The sequence below is a fragment of the Dipodomys ordii genome, unplaced genomic scaffold, assembly GCF_000151885.1.
Source record: "Dipodomys ordii isolate 6190 unplaced genomic scaffold, Dord_2.0 Scaffold181, whole genome shotgun sequence".
In the NCBI taxonomy this organism is placed as follows: Eukaryota; Metazoa; Chordata; class Mammalia; order Rodentia; family Heteromyidae; genus Dipodomys; species Dipodomys ordii.
In genome coordinates, this window is record NW_012267397.1 from 1,166,197 (window position 1) to 1,182,027 (window position 15,831).

The window sequence follows — 15,831 nt, forward strand, 5'->3', positions numbered from 1 at the left end:
GCCTGGGCGCTGTCCCTCAGCTCTTCAGCTCAAGGCTAGCGCTCTACCACTTGAGCTACAGCGCCACTTCCGGTTTTCTGGTGGTTTATTGGAGATAGAAGTCTCACTGTCTCTCCTGCCCGGGCTGGCTTTGAACCGAGATCCTCATATCTCAGCCTCCTGAGTAGTTAGGATTACAGGCGTGAGCCACCAGCGCCTGGCTGTGTAAGACTCTTTTATCTCTAGTTAACCACTAAAAAACCAAAGTGACACTGTGGCTCAGTTGTAGAGCTCTAGACTTGGGTGAACAAGCTCAAGGACAGGGTTCAGGCCCTGAGTTCAAATCCTATGACTGACAAAAAGTATTTTGAAGAGAGTTCCTAGTAAGTGTTAAATACATCTCTAGCTAAGTGATTAGCAGTGTGGTTAATGTTAATGATATAACACAGTTGAAAGAACAATCCTCAGTGGGTTTTAATACTAATAAACATGTTTGACCTTTTGATAATCAACAAGGCTCCTGTAGTAGACAAAGCCTGGCTTTTATGAACATATAGTATTGACAAAAGTAGGCTACTGCTGAATCTTACAGTTCTGTAAGATTGCTTTGTAAGAATTCTATATTGTTAGGAATATAACACTACCAAGGTTGAGTTGAAAAATAGGCACACAAGGGTGCACATGCAAGCTGTTTTGTAGTTTCTCTTGCTAACTTCTGAGTGTCTGGTTGCTTTATGGCCAGACATGATCTCTTGTGGTGCTTTAGTAAGATCATGCAGCTCAGCCAAAGAAATTTAATCTTCTAAATAGATCATTTCCAATCTCATGCAAAACCTGTGCTTGTATGCTTTGCTTTCAGTAAGTTCTTTTTAAGTTATAACAGCTACATTCTCCAAGTGTTCTTTGGGGTTGGTCTGTTGTAATTATCCTTTTATAATGCCAGATCTTAGTAGGGTCTAAATAATTCTCCCTTCACGGAGAGGTGAATAGGATGAAAATGTTGTAACCTTCAGATTCCAGAGGACCTGAGTGGTTATTAACTTATCTAGGTACCAGAGCTTGTAGTTCTGGCAACCTGATATTTTCCATGTCTGAAACTCTCAGCAGATGGTCTTTTTGTTCAGTTGACGACATAGAGAAAAATTTGATATTCCTTGGATCAATAGAAATACACCTGTACTTTGTTATTAATAAATGTGTTATTATAATTTGTTAAAATGACTAATTTTTATAATTGATATACACGAAAGGAATTTGCAACCTGCTTTGAACTGCAAATAAATAACATAAGGGTAGGAATTTATGAGTATTGCCTTTTTTTTCCCTTTCCTGTCATGGGGCTTGAACTCTGGGCCTGGGTGCTGTCCCTGAGCTCTCCAACTCAAGGCCAGTGCTCTACCACTTGAACCACAGCACCACTTCTGGTTTTGTGGTGGTTAATTGGAGATAAGAGTCTCACAGACTTTCCTGCCCGGGCTGGCTTTGAACCGAGATCCTCATATCTCAGCCTTCTGAATAGTTAGGATTACAGGCGTGAGCCACCGGTGCCCGGCTTTGAGTGTTTATTGCCTTTGTTGGAAGGTTTTTGTATTTGTTGTTAATACAAATGCTGAGTCAAAATCAAACATTTTTCCTTTTCCTCTGCAGTTCTAGGTCTCGTTCCAGATCATACTCTCCAGCTCATAACAGAGAAAGGAATCACCCCAGAGTGTATCAGAATCGAGATTTTCGAGGTCATAATAGAGGCTACAGGAGGCCCTATTACTTTCGTGGGCGCAACCGAGGCTTTTATCCATGGGGCCAGTATAACCGTGGAGGCTATGGCAACTACCGCTCCAATTGGCAGAACTACCGGCAAGCTTACAGTCCTCGTCGGGGCCGCTCCCGTTCCCGGTCCCCAAAGAGAAGGTCTCCTTCACCAAGGTCCAGGAGCCATTCTAGGAACTCTGATAAGTCTTCTTCAGATAGGTCAAGGCGCTCCTCATCCTCTCGTTCTTCCTCTAATCACAGCCGAGTTGAATCTTCTAAGCGCAAGTCAACAAAGGAGAAAAAATCCTCTTCCAAGGATAGCCGGCCATCCCAGGCTGCTGGAGATAACCAGGGAGATGAGGCCAAAGAGCAGGCATTTTCTGGAGGTACCTCTCAAGATACAAAAGCATCTGAGAGCTCGAAGCAGTGGCCAGATGCTACCACTTACAGCACTGGTTCTGCATCAAGGGCTTCGGCAGTTTCTGATCTGAGTCCCCGGGAGCGAAGTCCAGCTCTCAAAAGCCCCCTCCAGTCTGTGGTGGTGAGACGGCGGTCACCTCGTCCTAGCCCCGTGCCAAAACCTAGTCCTCCACTTTCCAGCACATCCCAGATGGGCTCAACTCTGTCAAGCAGTGCTGGGTATCAGTCTGGAGCACACCAAGGTCAGTTCGAGCATGGCTCTGGCTCTTTGAGTCCATCCAAAAAGAGCCCTGTTGGTAAGAGTCCACCGGCCACTGGCTCCACATATGGCTCGTCTCAGAAAGAGGAGAGTGCTGCTTCAGGAGGAGCAGCCTATAACAAGAGGCAAGTATCTCCCCTTTTCCCACTGTTATATTTCACTAGCTGGCAGCTTAGTTGTAAGGTAATCTCAGTTAGTGTTCTGCTTAATGGTAATAAAGCAATCCTCATTTCCATAGCTTTTCATTAGCAGTCATTAAACGCATCACCCAAGGAAACCTTTAGCTTAACTCTAGCTTTCCTACCTTCCTGAATTTGTATTGCAGCATAAAGTTTCTTTAGACTACTCTGCAATGATGTTTTCACATTTAAAATTTGCCTTGGATTCTACCAATGTAAGCCAGAGAATAGTAAGAGATTTGTGGGTCAGCTACCAAAAAATATATGGTCTTTGCCAACATGAATGGCCATTGGAGCTGTTAGACCTCTAGGACCCACCATCTGCTGTTTGATCTGCATCGGCCCATCATGGTGAAGAGCTGCACTTATACACTGCTTGAGGATACTGGGCACAATGGGAAAGCCTAACGATTAGTCCAGGAAGGCCTTGTTTTAAAACCACAAGGTGGGTGTGTGTCCCAGTAAAAGCCAACCAGGCTGCAAGTTAGGAGAGGACGTGGCATTACTTCCATCTTTCTACTCTGGGGGATACGGTGAGTTGGAATATGAATATTTCTTCGGTTGGATGGATTGGGATGGCAGAGAGAGGGCACAGAGAAGCTGCAGTGTAACCCACATTGCAGTTAGGAGGCACTTTACCAGCATATTCTCTAAAGCCACGCAGATCTCTGCTGTATTAATGTGACTGACACAATTTAGCTTTCCCTGTTAATTGTACAGATACATTTAGAATCCATTGGCTTTAGTAAGTCTTTTAAGGTTTAAGCTTTGTTTTTTGCCAGGACTGTAATTTTCATTAGAAGGTGAGCCTAAGCTCTGCTTTTTCATAAGGAATACAATGCTTTTTTTTTTTTTTTTTTGCCACTGCTACACCCTCCTCCATTAACAAGTATTTTGTTTTTATTTGTGTTCACAGTATATTTTATATTTAGATCTTCTAGGTGACTTGAAGCAAAATTGAAGTCTCTTTTTGAGACTTAATATTTCCAAATGTGAGTTGTATAAAAACAATACAGTCCAAGGTTGAAAATTCTATGTTAACTTTGCTGAAAGCAAATTTTAAGTGACTGAGTGAAAGTTGGGGCTAAGACCCTAGTTTTTTACCCCCCTAGACCATACTATAGGTAAGTAGACGTTTGTTTTTCAGTATCCTAAAAATAACTTTCGTTAGTCTTTTTGGTTGGTTTTAATAAAACAGCTTCATGAACTCTTAAATGCTAAGTTCATACATCTGAAAGACTATTTTTTCAGAAATCATTAGAAAGTAACCATGTAGAAAGCTCTTTGGTAATAATGGAATGTACAAAGGCGCATTTTCTCTGAGTCAAAAACCAGAGAGCAGAAAGGTGCTGTCATACAGTTGCTCAGAATTTTCCTTTGTGTCTCCCTTGTGTCTTTATAACTAGATATCTAGAAGAGCAGAAGACAGAAAATGGGAAAGATAAGGAGCTGAAACAAACAAATACTGATAAAGAGAAAATGAAAGAGAAAGGGGGCTTCTCAGATGTTGATGCAAAAATGAAATCTGATCCATTTGCTCCCAAGACTGATACCGAGAAGCCCTTCCGAGGCAGTCAGTCACCTAAAAGGTATAAGCTCCGAGATGACTTTGAGAAGAAGATGGCTGATTTCCATAAGGAGGAGATGGATGATCAAGATAAGGACAAAAGTAAGGGAAGGAAGGAATCTGAGTTTGATGATGAGCCCAAATTTATGTCTAAAGTCATAGCCGGTTCAAGCAAAAACGACGAAGAGAAATCAGGCAAATGGGAGGGCCTTGTATATTCAGGGAAAGAAAAGCAGAGGAAAGCTGAGGAGCTGGAGGAGGAGCCTTTCACAGAGAGATCCAAAAAGGAGGAGCGAGGAGGGTCCAAGAGATCTGACAGTGGGCACAGGGGGTTTGTGCCTGAGAAGAATTTCCGTGTGACCGCATATAAGGCGGTTCAGGAAAAAAGCTCATCGCCTCCCCCAAGGAAGACTTCTGAGAGCCGTGACAAGTTGGGAGCCAAAGGAGACTTTTCCTCAGGGAAGTCTTCCTTCTCCATTACTCGAGAGGCCCAGGTCAATGTCCGGATGGACTCTTTCGATGAGGACCTTGCACGGTAAGAAGTGCCCCCTTGTTGACCCTTAGGATTCTGGGGGCCTAAATGAAGTTTGAAGCCAGCGTAGGGCAGAAAAGTTCTTGAGATACTTAGCTCCAGTTAACCAGCCAAAAGCCAGAACTGGAAGTATAGTGTGCCAGCCTTGAGCAAAGAAGCCAAGCAAGAGTGAAGCACCCAGTTCAAGCCCTATTAGTAGCATGAGTGTGCACATGCACACACACACACACACATATATCTTGTTGGTTGTGGGGGCTGCACTGGGCCTGGGTGCTGTCTCTGAGCTCTTCAGCTCAAGGCTAGAACCTTACCACTTGAGCCACAGCACTACTTCTGGCTTTTTTTCTGCTTATGTGGTGCTGAGGAATTGAACCCAGGACCTCATGCATGCAAGGCAAGCACTCTACCACTGAGCCACCTTTCCAGCCCCATTGACCTCTTTTTTTTTTTTTTTTAACTGATACTAGGAATTGAATTTAGGGCCTTGTTGCTTGCTAGGCTGGTGATCTTACCACTTGATCCATGCCTCTAGTCCTTTTTTCAGTTATTTCAAGGCAAGGTTTTGCTTTATACCTGGGCCAGTGTGAGTTGCAGTTCTACTTGTGCTTCCTTGTATTGATGGGGATGTCAAGATGTGTGTCACTATATTATCTATTGGTTGAATCTTGTGAACTTGCATGCCCATGCTGATCTCAAACTATGAGCCTGGCCTTCTATACATCTTGTATTTTTTTGTGCATTCTTATATTTTTCAGACCCAGTGGTTTATTGGCTCAGGAACGCAAACTTTGTCGGGATCTAGTCCATAGCAACAAAAAGGAACAGGAATTTCGTTCCATTTTCCAGCACATACAGTCAGCTCAGTCTCAACGTAGCCCCTCAGAATTGTTTGCCCAGCATATAGTGACCATTGTTCATCATGTTAAAGGTGAGTCCTGACTCCTTTTTTTTTTTTTTTTGGTCGGTGGTGGGGCTTGAACTCTAGGCCTGACCTCTGTCCCTCAGCTCTTCAACTCAAGGCTAGCGCTCTACCACTTGAGCCACAGCACTACTTCTGGCCTTTTCTGTTTATGTAGTGCTGAGGAATCCAACCCAGGGCCTCATGCATGCAAGGCAAGCACTCTACCACTGAGCCACCTTCCCAGTTAGCTTTTTTTTTTACAGTTAGCTTTCCTCTGTTACAAACAGGATGACTGGTGTAAATGAAGTAGCCTTTTAGGACCCTGTATCTATCTTATGTAAAGAGGCTTTCCCAGTATCCCCTTGCATACATTTTGGTACAAATTTCTTTCCCAAATTGCTCTACCATGTCTGGTCAAGTGGAGGTGGGCAGGTTGGAGAATGTCCAAGAGAAGTGAAATAGGTATTGGGAGTTGGGTTGGGCTAGTTAACAGGTTCTGCCTAGAATTTCTCTCCTGGAGGTAGTCCTGTACTTGAAGAAAAATAAGAACCTGGTTTCTTTGTCTTTGTAACATGTGTTTCTTTGAATCTGAACAGAGCATCACTTTGGGTCCTCTGGAATGACATTGCATGAACGCTTTACTAAATACTTAAAGAGAGGAACTGAACAGGAGGCAGCTAAAAATAAGAAAAGCCCAGAGATACACAGGTGAGGATCTCAGTCTTTATACTGAAGGTTGTGGTAAAAGACTTCTCATTTGATAGTAAATTTTGTTTTGTTGAATTTTGCTGCCAATGCAGTTTCAGTCCATGGTTTAGGTTGATACCCTCAGAGTTGAATAATCATGGGGATTCATATTTGAAAGTGGAAGAGACATGTTTTTGAGGGCTACAGTCTGTATTAGAATGAAGGAAGACAACTTTTTAAAAATAGACTTATAAATTATTGGGAGTGGCACATAGTAACCTGAAATTACTGTGAGCTTTCTCTGTGGGGGAAAGGGGAGAATAAATTCCAGTTTCTCTATGCAAATCCACATATTTTATATGTTCTTTGGGAAGAATTTGCTTAACGGCTGAAGGAAGAAGCTTGTAGGTTTATCTCAAAGGGCTTAAAAACTAGGCCTCTTCAGGGCTGGGAAGGTAGCTCAGTGGTAGGGTGCTTGCCTTGCATCCATGAGGCCCTGGGTTCGATTCCTCAGTACCACATAAGCAGAAAAAGCTGGAAGTGGAGCTATGACTCTAGTGGTAGAGTGCTAGCCTTGAGCTGAAAAGCCAAGGGACAGTGCACAGGCCAGAGTTCAGGCCCCACAACCGACAAAAGAAAACAACAAAACTAGGCCTCTTCAAAGAATATCCCATTTGAGGCTCTGAATTTAATCCCCAATTTCAGTGTGTGTGTGTCTGTCTTTCTGTCTCTGTCTGTCTTTCACACACACTGGTTATGGGAGTCTGTTCAACACATAGAGATGATTTAGAAGCAAAGTCTTACATTTAATTCCTTGGTATTCAACTCAGTGAAGAGTATAATCACCATAGATTCAAGATCTTTGGGATGTGTGCCATTTTAGGCAGTTGTTTCTCACCTGTGCCCAGTCATACAGGAGAATAATTAGCCCATTTGCTCAGATTCTCAAGATGAAAGCTGCTTTCGGAGGTTAGCATTAAATAGCTACAGGTGTGAATATACATACAAGTTATAGATGAGCCTGTTTTCCCTGACTAGTGCTTATTGGGAAGTGTTGCTCTAGTGCTAACTTATACTTGAGTTTGGTTGAGAACTTGGGGTTTTATTTTTGTGTGTATCCCTCCCTATGTGAGAGTGTAAGTACATAGTTAAGAATATGAGAGGCCTGGAGTGTAGTTCAATGGTGGAGCATGTGTGAAACTCTGGGTTCAGTCCAGCACCAAAAAGGAACATCCCTCCTACATTGGTAGATGAAAAGCATAATAAAAAGGGATATTTGTGAATCTATTTGGGAACTAGAATATTACCGGTTACTGTTATTCATATCATGGAATAAAAACACAATAAAAATATTTTTGTTTTTAATTTTAGGAGGATAGACATTTCCCCCAGTACATTCAGAAAACATGGTTTGGCTCATGACGAAATGAAAAGTCCCCGGGAACCTGGCTACAAGGTGAACTGTTGATTTGCTCAGTATTTCCGACAAAATGAGTGCGTTGGGCATGAACTTGACAGAAATGTGTTTGTTTAAATTACTCTCTACTTAAGTTTGTGTTTTTCTTTTAAGGATGGGCATAATTCTAAAAATGAACTACAAAGGGTTAATTTTTATTAAATGTATCAACAACCTTTGTGAAGTGGTTAGAATATGGTAAATGACCCCAGAGTCTATTGAGGTGAGCTTGAGAAAAAAAAGAGAGGCGTTTTGGAACAAGTGCCCATGATGAGAGAAGAAACTTTTTGTGATATTTTTCTGCTTGTAAGTATTATCAAATCAACTGTCTACATGCACTATTTCCAACCATGATTTCAGAAAGACATGCATGTCAAAGGAGAGTGAAATAATTCATATCTAATTTAGTAGAGTTTATAATAGTTGATCCAGTTTTTTTTCTAACATTGTACCATATCTATCACCTGTCAATTATTGTTACTTTTAAAGCAAAGCATTACTTTGATAGCCCAGCTACATTTACAATGATGTACCATAACACTGTTATTAAGAGGTAACAACTTGTGTGCAGTCTTTTACTGTGAAATAACTAGGTGGAGGTTTTTGTTTTTTAAATCTTAATATTTATCAAGCTTCATTCACTTACACAGCTGAGATGAAAATATTTAGCTACTGAAAGAATACTGATTTTTAGGTTTTCCAAATAAATTTATCTTACTGGTTGAATGTGTCAAGGCACTTGTGCACTTTCTGTTCTCTTCCACCCCTCCCCTCCCCGCCCCTCTCTCTGTCTCCCCAAGCACAGTCGTTTTGGCACTAGTAAAACATCAGAAGAAATGCCAGGTGCTCATCCCTGTAATCATAGGTACTCAGGAGGTCGAGATCTGAGGATCACGGTTCAAAGCCAGATCAGGCAGGAAAATCTGTGAGACTCTTTATCTCCAGTTAACCACCAGAGAAACAAGTGGCTCTGTGGCTCAAGTGGTAGGGTGCTTTGTCTTGACCTAAAGAGCTCAGGGACACAGCGTTTGGGCCCAGAGTTCAAGCCCTATGACCAATCAAAAAAATAAATAAAAGCCATCACCTTTTTAGAGGAACTCTGACTGCCCTGGGGAGCAGTGGCTACCATTGTCTTTTTTTAGTCTTTAGAGGATACAGGGGCCCTGTCCCCTTCAGAAAAAAAGCAATAAAATAACAAGCCTATTGTTACTCTTGTTAATTAAAATTCATTTTTTTCATAAAAAAGTTAATAGTTCATGTAAGTAATAGTGAGTTTATCCCTCTTTTTTTGGGGGGGGGAGGGACAGTCCTAGGGCTTGAACTCAGGGCCTGGGTGCTGTCCCTGAGCCTCTTTGCGCTCAAGCCTAGTGCTCTACCACTTGAGCCACAGCACAACTTCTGGCTTTTTTACTAGTTTTTTGGAGATAAGAGTAGCTAGGATTACAGGTGTGAGCCACCGGCATCTGGCTCTGCGCAAGCTTATCCTTTCTTTTGCTTCCATGAAACAAATTGTGTTATATATGATGTCCCTCAAACTGCCTTGGCTCTTTACTTCACTGGATTTTCGAGAATTGTTGAGAGACATTGCCAAGAGGAACTTGGTGTGTTGTATACTGCTGCTGCTGTTGCTACCACTGCTGTAGCAGTCATATATCTACAGCACAGTCTGGTGGTTAAACTTTGTAGAAAGTTAGCAAAAAGGTTTTTTGCTTTTTCTTAAGCATTTACATGGTATAGCTATTTTATGAATTCTCAATTTCAGTTTTCAGTCTCTTATTAAAATTTTCAATGTAACTCAGCATTTTGGGAGCATGTTTTAAAACTCCGTGTCTCTTTGTTCTTAGTACTCTAAAAAATTCCAGGAGAATAAGCCATGGGTGGCTGCTACAATATAGGTAGGAGGAGGAGACCATTTCTCCCCTTTAAGTAATCACTAAGCTTAAGCCAGTCTTAATCACCTTCCAGAGCTGATTTTGGCCATTTCATTTTGCAGACTAGCTAGAATTATTACTGGGCCATAGAGCTGATAAAGTGAGATCCATATCTAGCAAGAAAACTACCATCCTGAATTAGCTTGGGTAATAGGCATCATATTCCCAGTGCTTCCTCTGTACTCTCCCATTATTGTAGAAACTGCATTTGAGGGTGGTTGAGTTAGTAGCCCTGAATCCCAAAAACCTTAATTTTGACATCTCTTGGCAGGCCGAGGGAAAATACAAAGATGATCCTGTTGATCTCCGCCTTGATATTGAACGTCGTAAAAAACATAAGGAGAGAGATCTTAAACGAGGTAAATCAAGGGAATCAGTGGACTCAAGAGATTCCAGCCACTCAAGGGAAAGATCAACTGAGAAAACAGAAAAAACTCATAAAGGATCAAAAAAGCAGAAGTATGTGAAGCTCCTTTCTGTTACTCCAGTTCAACTCCTGAGTAAAATCTCTTGTCTGCTCCTTTCAAACTGTTTACACACCAGATCTTTTAGTCAGAGGACTTAGGGATTATGAATTGCAGCAACTTTCATCTTTCATATCATGTAATCTTCAAGGAGATCTCTAGCATCAAAACAACTTTGGTATCTAATTATGATCCTTGTCCAGTGAAGAAACTATAATGTTAATGTCTCAGTCTGCCTACAGGGATTGTGGGGAATTGGCAGTTGTTTTTACATGACCTTTCTCATTGCATCTTTTCATGGGTTGTTCCTATGTTAGAAATGGCTCAAGAGTCATCAAGTGGAAAAAAAAATACTGGTCAAAGAATTTGGGTAGAGCTAGGTAGGATGATTGTTTATTTTAAATGTCTTTCAAACTAGTTTCATAGACCATTTCAAGAGAGTTGTTCCAAATCTCTCTTAAACAAAGATGGCATTGTTGAAAGTTGTATGTAGAACTGCCAAGTGCTAACATTTCTATTTAGACTACCGCCCCCCTCCCCACACACACACCATTTTTTCCCCATGGTGCTAGAGATTGGTCCCAGGGCCTTGCTCAAGGCTAGCTCTTTACTACTTGAGCCACAGCTCCACTTTCATTTTTTAGGTGGTTAATTGGGTTAATTGGAGAGACGAGTCTCAAGGACTTTCTGCCTGGACTGGTGGTGGTGGTGGTGTCGTCTGTCTCTCTGTCTGTGTCATGGGGCCTTAACTCTGGGCTTGGGCACTGTCCCTGAGCTCTTCAGCTCAAGGTTAGTGTTCTACCACTTGAGCCACAGTGCTACTTGTGGCTTTTTCTGTTTATGTGGTGCTGAGGAATCGAACCGAGGGCCTCATACATGCAAGGCAAGCACTCTACCACTGAGCCACCTTCCCAGCCTCAGCTGGTTTTGTAAAACACAGTGCTCAGCTCTCAGCCTCCTGAGCAGCTAGAATTACAGGCATGAGCCACTGGTGTCTGGCTTTCCCTACTTTTTTTTTTTTTGGTCATGGGGCCTTAATGCTGGGCTGGGGCACTGTCCCTGAACTCTTCAGCTCAAGGGGAGCACTCTACCACTTGAGCTATAGCACCACTTCAAGCTTTTTCTGCTTATGTGGTGCTGAGGAATCAAACCCAGGGCCTCATTGCATGCAAGGCAAGCACTCTACCACTGAGTCACCTTCCCTTGTTTTTTTTTTTTTTTGCTGGTCCTGGGGCTTAAACTCAGGGCCTGGGTTCTGTCTCTGATGAGCCTCTTTGTGTTCAAAGCTAGCACTCTACCACTTGAGCCACAGTGCCACTTCCGGCTTTTTTGAGTAGTTTATTGGAGATGAGAGTCTCACAGGGATTTTTCTGCCCGGGCTGGCTTTGAACCATGATCCTCAGATCTCAGCCTCCTGAGTAGCTAAGATTAAAAGCAAGAGCTACTGGCACCTGGCTTCTCTAATCTTTTTTTTTTTTTTTGCTTATGGCTAGTACTCTACCACTTAAGCCTCAGTGTGCTTATGCACACCATACCCGCTTAGTAAGTACTAACCTTTTTATGTTTTTGATTATTTCAGCTGGTTTGTCTAAGATAACACAAAATAAATATCAGCTGACATCAAAATTTGAGTCTTGGCTGCGTGCTGGTGGCTCATACCTGTAATCCGAGCTGGGAAACTGAGCTCTGAGGATCGTGGTTTTGAGGCATTCTGGGTAGGAAAATCCATGAGCCCCATCTCTAGTTATGCACTAAAAACACTGGAAGTGGAGCTATGGCTCAAGTGGTTGACTGCTAGTCTTGAGCAAAAAATTTTGCTCAAGGACTGTGCCCATAACCTGAGTTGATCCAGGACCACCTAGGTGCTGGTGACTAACGCCTATTATCCTAGCTACTCAGGAGACTGAGATCTGAGGAGCACAGTTCAAAGCCAGACTGGGCAGGGGGAAGTCTGTGAGACTTATCTCCAGTAAACCACTCAGAAAACCAGAAGTGGTGTTGTGGCTCAAGTGGTAAAGCTGAGGGACAGCGTTCAGGCCCCACGACTGACCCCCACTCCCCCCCTCCAAAAAAAAAGATGCAGGACCAGCACCAAAAAAAAACACAAGACTTGGATCTTTGGTTCTATTTTGTCTTGCATTCCTGAGTTACTTGTGTTAGCATCTCTAGCAGCTAAAAGAACTGATAGTTCTGAGCAGGAAGTGGAAATTGTAGTAGTAATCCTCAGCATTGCTATTGTTAGAAAGGGAGTAGAGCCCCTAAACATTTGTCAAGAGTTGGGACTAGATAACTAGTTCTGATTCCTCTCCGTTGTACACATGTCCAACTGACTTACTGGGTGATCTTGTACTAGTCTCTTAGGTCATAGCATTAGTGACTTGTGGATAAGGGGAGATGATAGCTATATCCTTGCTTTTACTGTGGTATTCTACAGTTCATATAAACTTTTTTTTTTTTCTTCTGGTAGTGGAATTTGAGCTCAAAGCTCAGCTGGTACTGTACTGCTTGAGCCATGCCTCTAGCCCAGCTTTTTAAAGTATTTTTGTGTGTGTTTGCCAATCCTAGAGTTTGAAGTTAGGACCTGAGCTTTAAATGCTTAAGGCTAATGCTCTTACCATTTGAACCACAGCTCTACTTCTGGCTTTTGTTGGTTAATTGGAGATCAGAGTTTCACAGACATTGTGCCCAGGCTGGCCTTGAACTGTGATCGTCAGATTTCAACCTCCTAAGTAGCTAGAATTACAGAAACTGAATAGTGTTTTATATAACTAATAAGAGTCAGAATTGGGGCTCATATTTGGGGCCTTTTGAATCTTGAATTTTTCCTTTATGTGAATACATGTAGAAGACTGGAGGAGAGTAGGCAAAGTATTTTATATAGTGGAGAACTAAAGGAAAGGAGGATGTTAGGTTACTGATACTTGACTGACATCTCCTATAAGGCCCTCCTTTTTCCTAAGAGCTTGGTCCTTCTGCCACTTTACAGACACATTTAATAACCTCCCCCATTTACACCTGGGTTGGCACCAGCCTCTAGTACATAGACAGTGACTCATCATATTAAGCCAATTTTTCCTAGTCTGTAATTTCCCCCAGATGAAGCAAGGGAATGACTCCAGGAAGTGTTCTGTGCATAACAGCACAGCCTGTTGGAGCACAGTAGAAAGTGGTGTAATAGACATTTCTAGCACCACTATCAGGCAGGTAGTTAATTCCTATTAGTGGGTAGGAATAAGCAGGTTGGATTGGAATGGTATTTTAAACTGTTACCTTTCATCCTTTCTTTTCTTTTCTTTTTTTTTGGGGGGGGAGAGGGGTCCGGTCGTGGGGCCTGAACTCTGGGCCTGGGCGCTGTCCCTCAGCTCTTCAGCTCAAGGCTAGCACTCTACCACTTGAGCCACAGCACCACTTCCGGCTTCTTTCTTTTTGCTTATGTGGTGCTGAGGAATCGAACCCAGGGCCTCATGCATGCAAGACAAGCGCTCTACCACTGAGCCACCTTCCCAGCCCTACCTTTAATCTTTTCATCACAGACTCTTCCTGGTTTCTTTGTGATTCTCATCCATGAGGCTCTTTGGACGAGAGGCTTTATTGATTTCCTACCTCTCTTCATAGGAAGCACCGGAGAGCACGAGACCGGTCCAGGTCATCATCGTCCTCTTCCCAGTCCTCTCACTCTTACAAAGCAGAAGAGTACCCTGAGGAGGCAGAGGACAGAGAGGAGAGCACCACAGGCTTTGACAAATCAAGACTGGGGACCAAAGACTTCATGGGTCCAAGTGAAAGAGGAGGCAGCAGAGCTCGGGGAAACTTTGTAAGGCCCATCCCCTTACCCTTTCTCTGTGTTCTTGGCTCCCACTAATTTGGAGTATGTTTCATCAGGATATCAGTTTTGTTCCCTCTGATTAAGCAGTCTAGTCCATAGACCCAGATTCTTTGGTTTTTCTAGTCACATTCTCTGGCCTTCCAGTATTATGTTAGAAAGCATTGAAAGGCTTCCCCATTCAGAATTTTCTCAACTCTGAATCCGTGGCCTTTGGGCCATGTGTATACTCTGAGCCGTGGACTTGAACAGAAAGGCCTGACTGAAAGATTAATTGTCCATCCTATGCCTGGAAAGCCTTTCCCCAGAATGCAAGGAGTTTTCTTTTTTTCTTTTTCTTTTTTTGGTCAGTCATGGGGCTTGAATTCTCAATAGGCCTGAGCACTGTCCCTGAGCAATTCATCTCGAGGCGAGCACTCTACCACTTGAGCCTTGTGCCACTTCCAGTTTTCTCGTGGTTAATTGGAGATAGGAGTCTCACAGGCTTTCCTGCCCAGGCTGGCTTTGAACCGTAATTCTCAGCTGTCAGCCTCCTGAGTAGTTAGGATTATAGGTGTGAGTCACCAACCTCCAGCTTGCAAGGAGTTTTTCTACTAACAGGAACTTTGGTTCCTTTTCTCCCACAGCAATTTCGAGCCAGAGGAAGAGGCTGGGGCAGAGGCAATTACTCTGGTAACAACAACAACAGTAGCAACAATGACTTTCAAAAGAGAAGCCGAGAAGAGGAATGGGATCCAGAGTACACACCCAAAAGCAAGAAGTATTACTTGGTAGGTATCTGGGCCTAATTGGGAAGGTGTAGAGAGCCCTTGGCACATGTAGTAGATAATTCCAATGTCTTAATTGGTCTGTCCAGCCCTGTGATTAAATTCATGTGCAGGTATATTGCACTGGAAATGTATACTTGCTTCATAGTAGCACTGTTTTCTAGAGAGGTAAGTAATTCTTGGCTCTAATAGGGTTTATCATCTAAGACATTTATGGATTCTGGATAAGCCTAGCCTTGTTTTACTGCTCATGTCTTGTGTCATTCAGAAGTGCAGGATTGACAGGAAACCATCTCCAGATCTCTTTTCTTTTTGGTCGGTCATGGGGCTTCAACTCTGGGCCTGGGCACACTGTCCCTCAGCTCTTCAGCTCAAGGTGAGCGCTCTACCACTTGAGCCACAGCACCACTTCTGGTTTTCTGAGTGGTTTATTGGAGATAAGAGTCTCACAGAGTTTCCTACCTGGGCTGGCTTTGAACTGCAATCTTCCTATCTCAGCTTCCTGAATAGCTAGTATTACAGGTGTGAGCCACCAACACCTCTGGAATAGAATGTTACTAAAATTTCTATCATTTAAACTTTCATACTTATGATCTCTCATGTTGGGGCATTTGTAAAATGAGTTATCTGGTCAGGAAATGAGATTTCTTGGCCTTCCTGTGTTAGAGCAGGCCCAGAATCAAGCAGGTGTGATTGAGTATTGGACCAAGGTAAAGCTGAGTCTCCATCTCTTACCAAAATGACTGCCATGAGTCTATATTGTCAGTTCCACAGTTTGGGAACAGGTTTCTGAGTGGATGGCTGCATCCCTACTCTCCCTTTTCTAGGGCTATTGGAAGCTGCTTGGAGGCTTCTATAAGGGTGTCTGTCTGTCTCTGTCTGTCTGTCTGTCTGGGCATGGGAGCTTTCCTTGCCCTCTTCAGCTCAAGGTAAGTGCTCTACTGCTTGAGCCACAGCACCACTTGCGGTTTTCTAGTGGTTTATTGGAGGTAAGAGTCTCACAGACCTTCCTGCCTGGGGTGGCTTTGAACTATGATCCTTAGATTTCAGCCTCTTGAGTAGCTAGGATTACAGGCGTGAGCCACTGGCACTTGTATTCATCTCTAGGGAAGTATTT

At 42.9% G+C, this 15,831-nt stretch overlaps 1 protein-coding gene across 2 annotated transcripts in view; it reads left to right on the forward strand.

Annotated features, from left to right (window-relative positions):
* The window catches only part of Thrap3 (thyroid hormone receptor associated protein 3), a 60,207-nt gene that overhangs the window by 42,506 nt on the left and 1,870 nt on the right, over positions 1–15,831 (forward strand). For both annotated transcript variants that reach the window (XM_013034075.1, XM_013034076.1), the window contains 8 exons: positions 1,627–2,532; positions 3,993–4,688; positions 5,441–5,613; positions 6,183–6,294; positions 7,645–7,729; positions 9,932–10,119; positions 13,740–13,938; positions 14,574–14,717. In XM_013034075.1, coding sequence (XP_012889529.1) covers positions 1,627–2,532; positions 3,993–4,688; positions 5,441–5,613; positions 6,183–6,294; positions 7,645–7,729; positions 9,932–10,119; positions 13,740–13,938; positions 14,574–14,717 — 2,503 coding nt within the window. The remainder of the gene's footprint in view (positions 1–1,626; positions 2,533–3,992; positions 4,689–5,440; positions 5,614–6,182; positions 6,295–7,644; positions 7,730–9,931; positions 10,120–13,739; positions 13,939–14,573; positions 14,718–15,831) is intronic.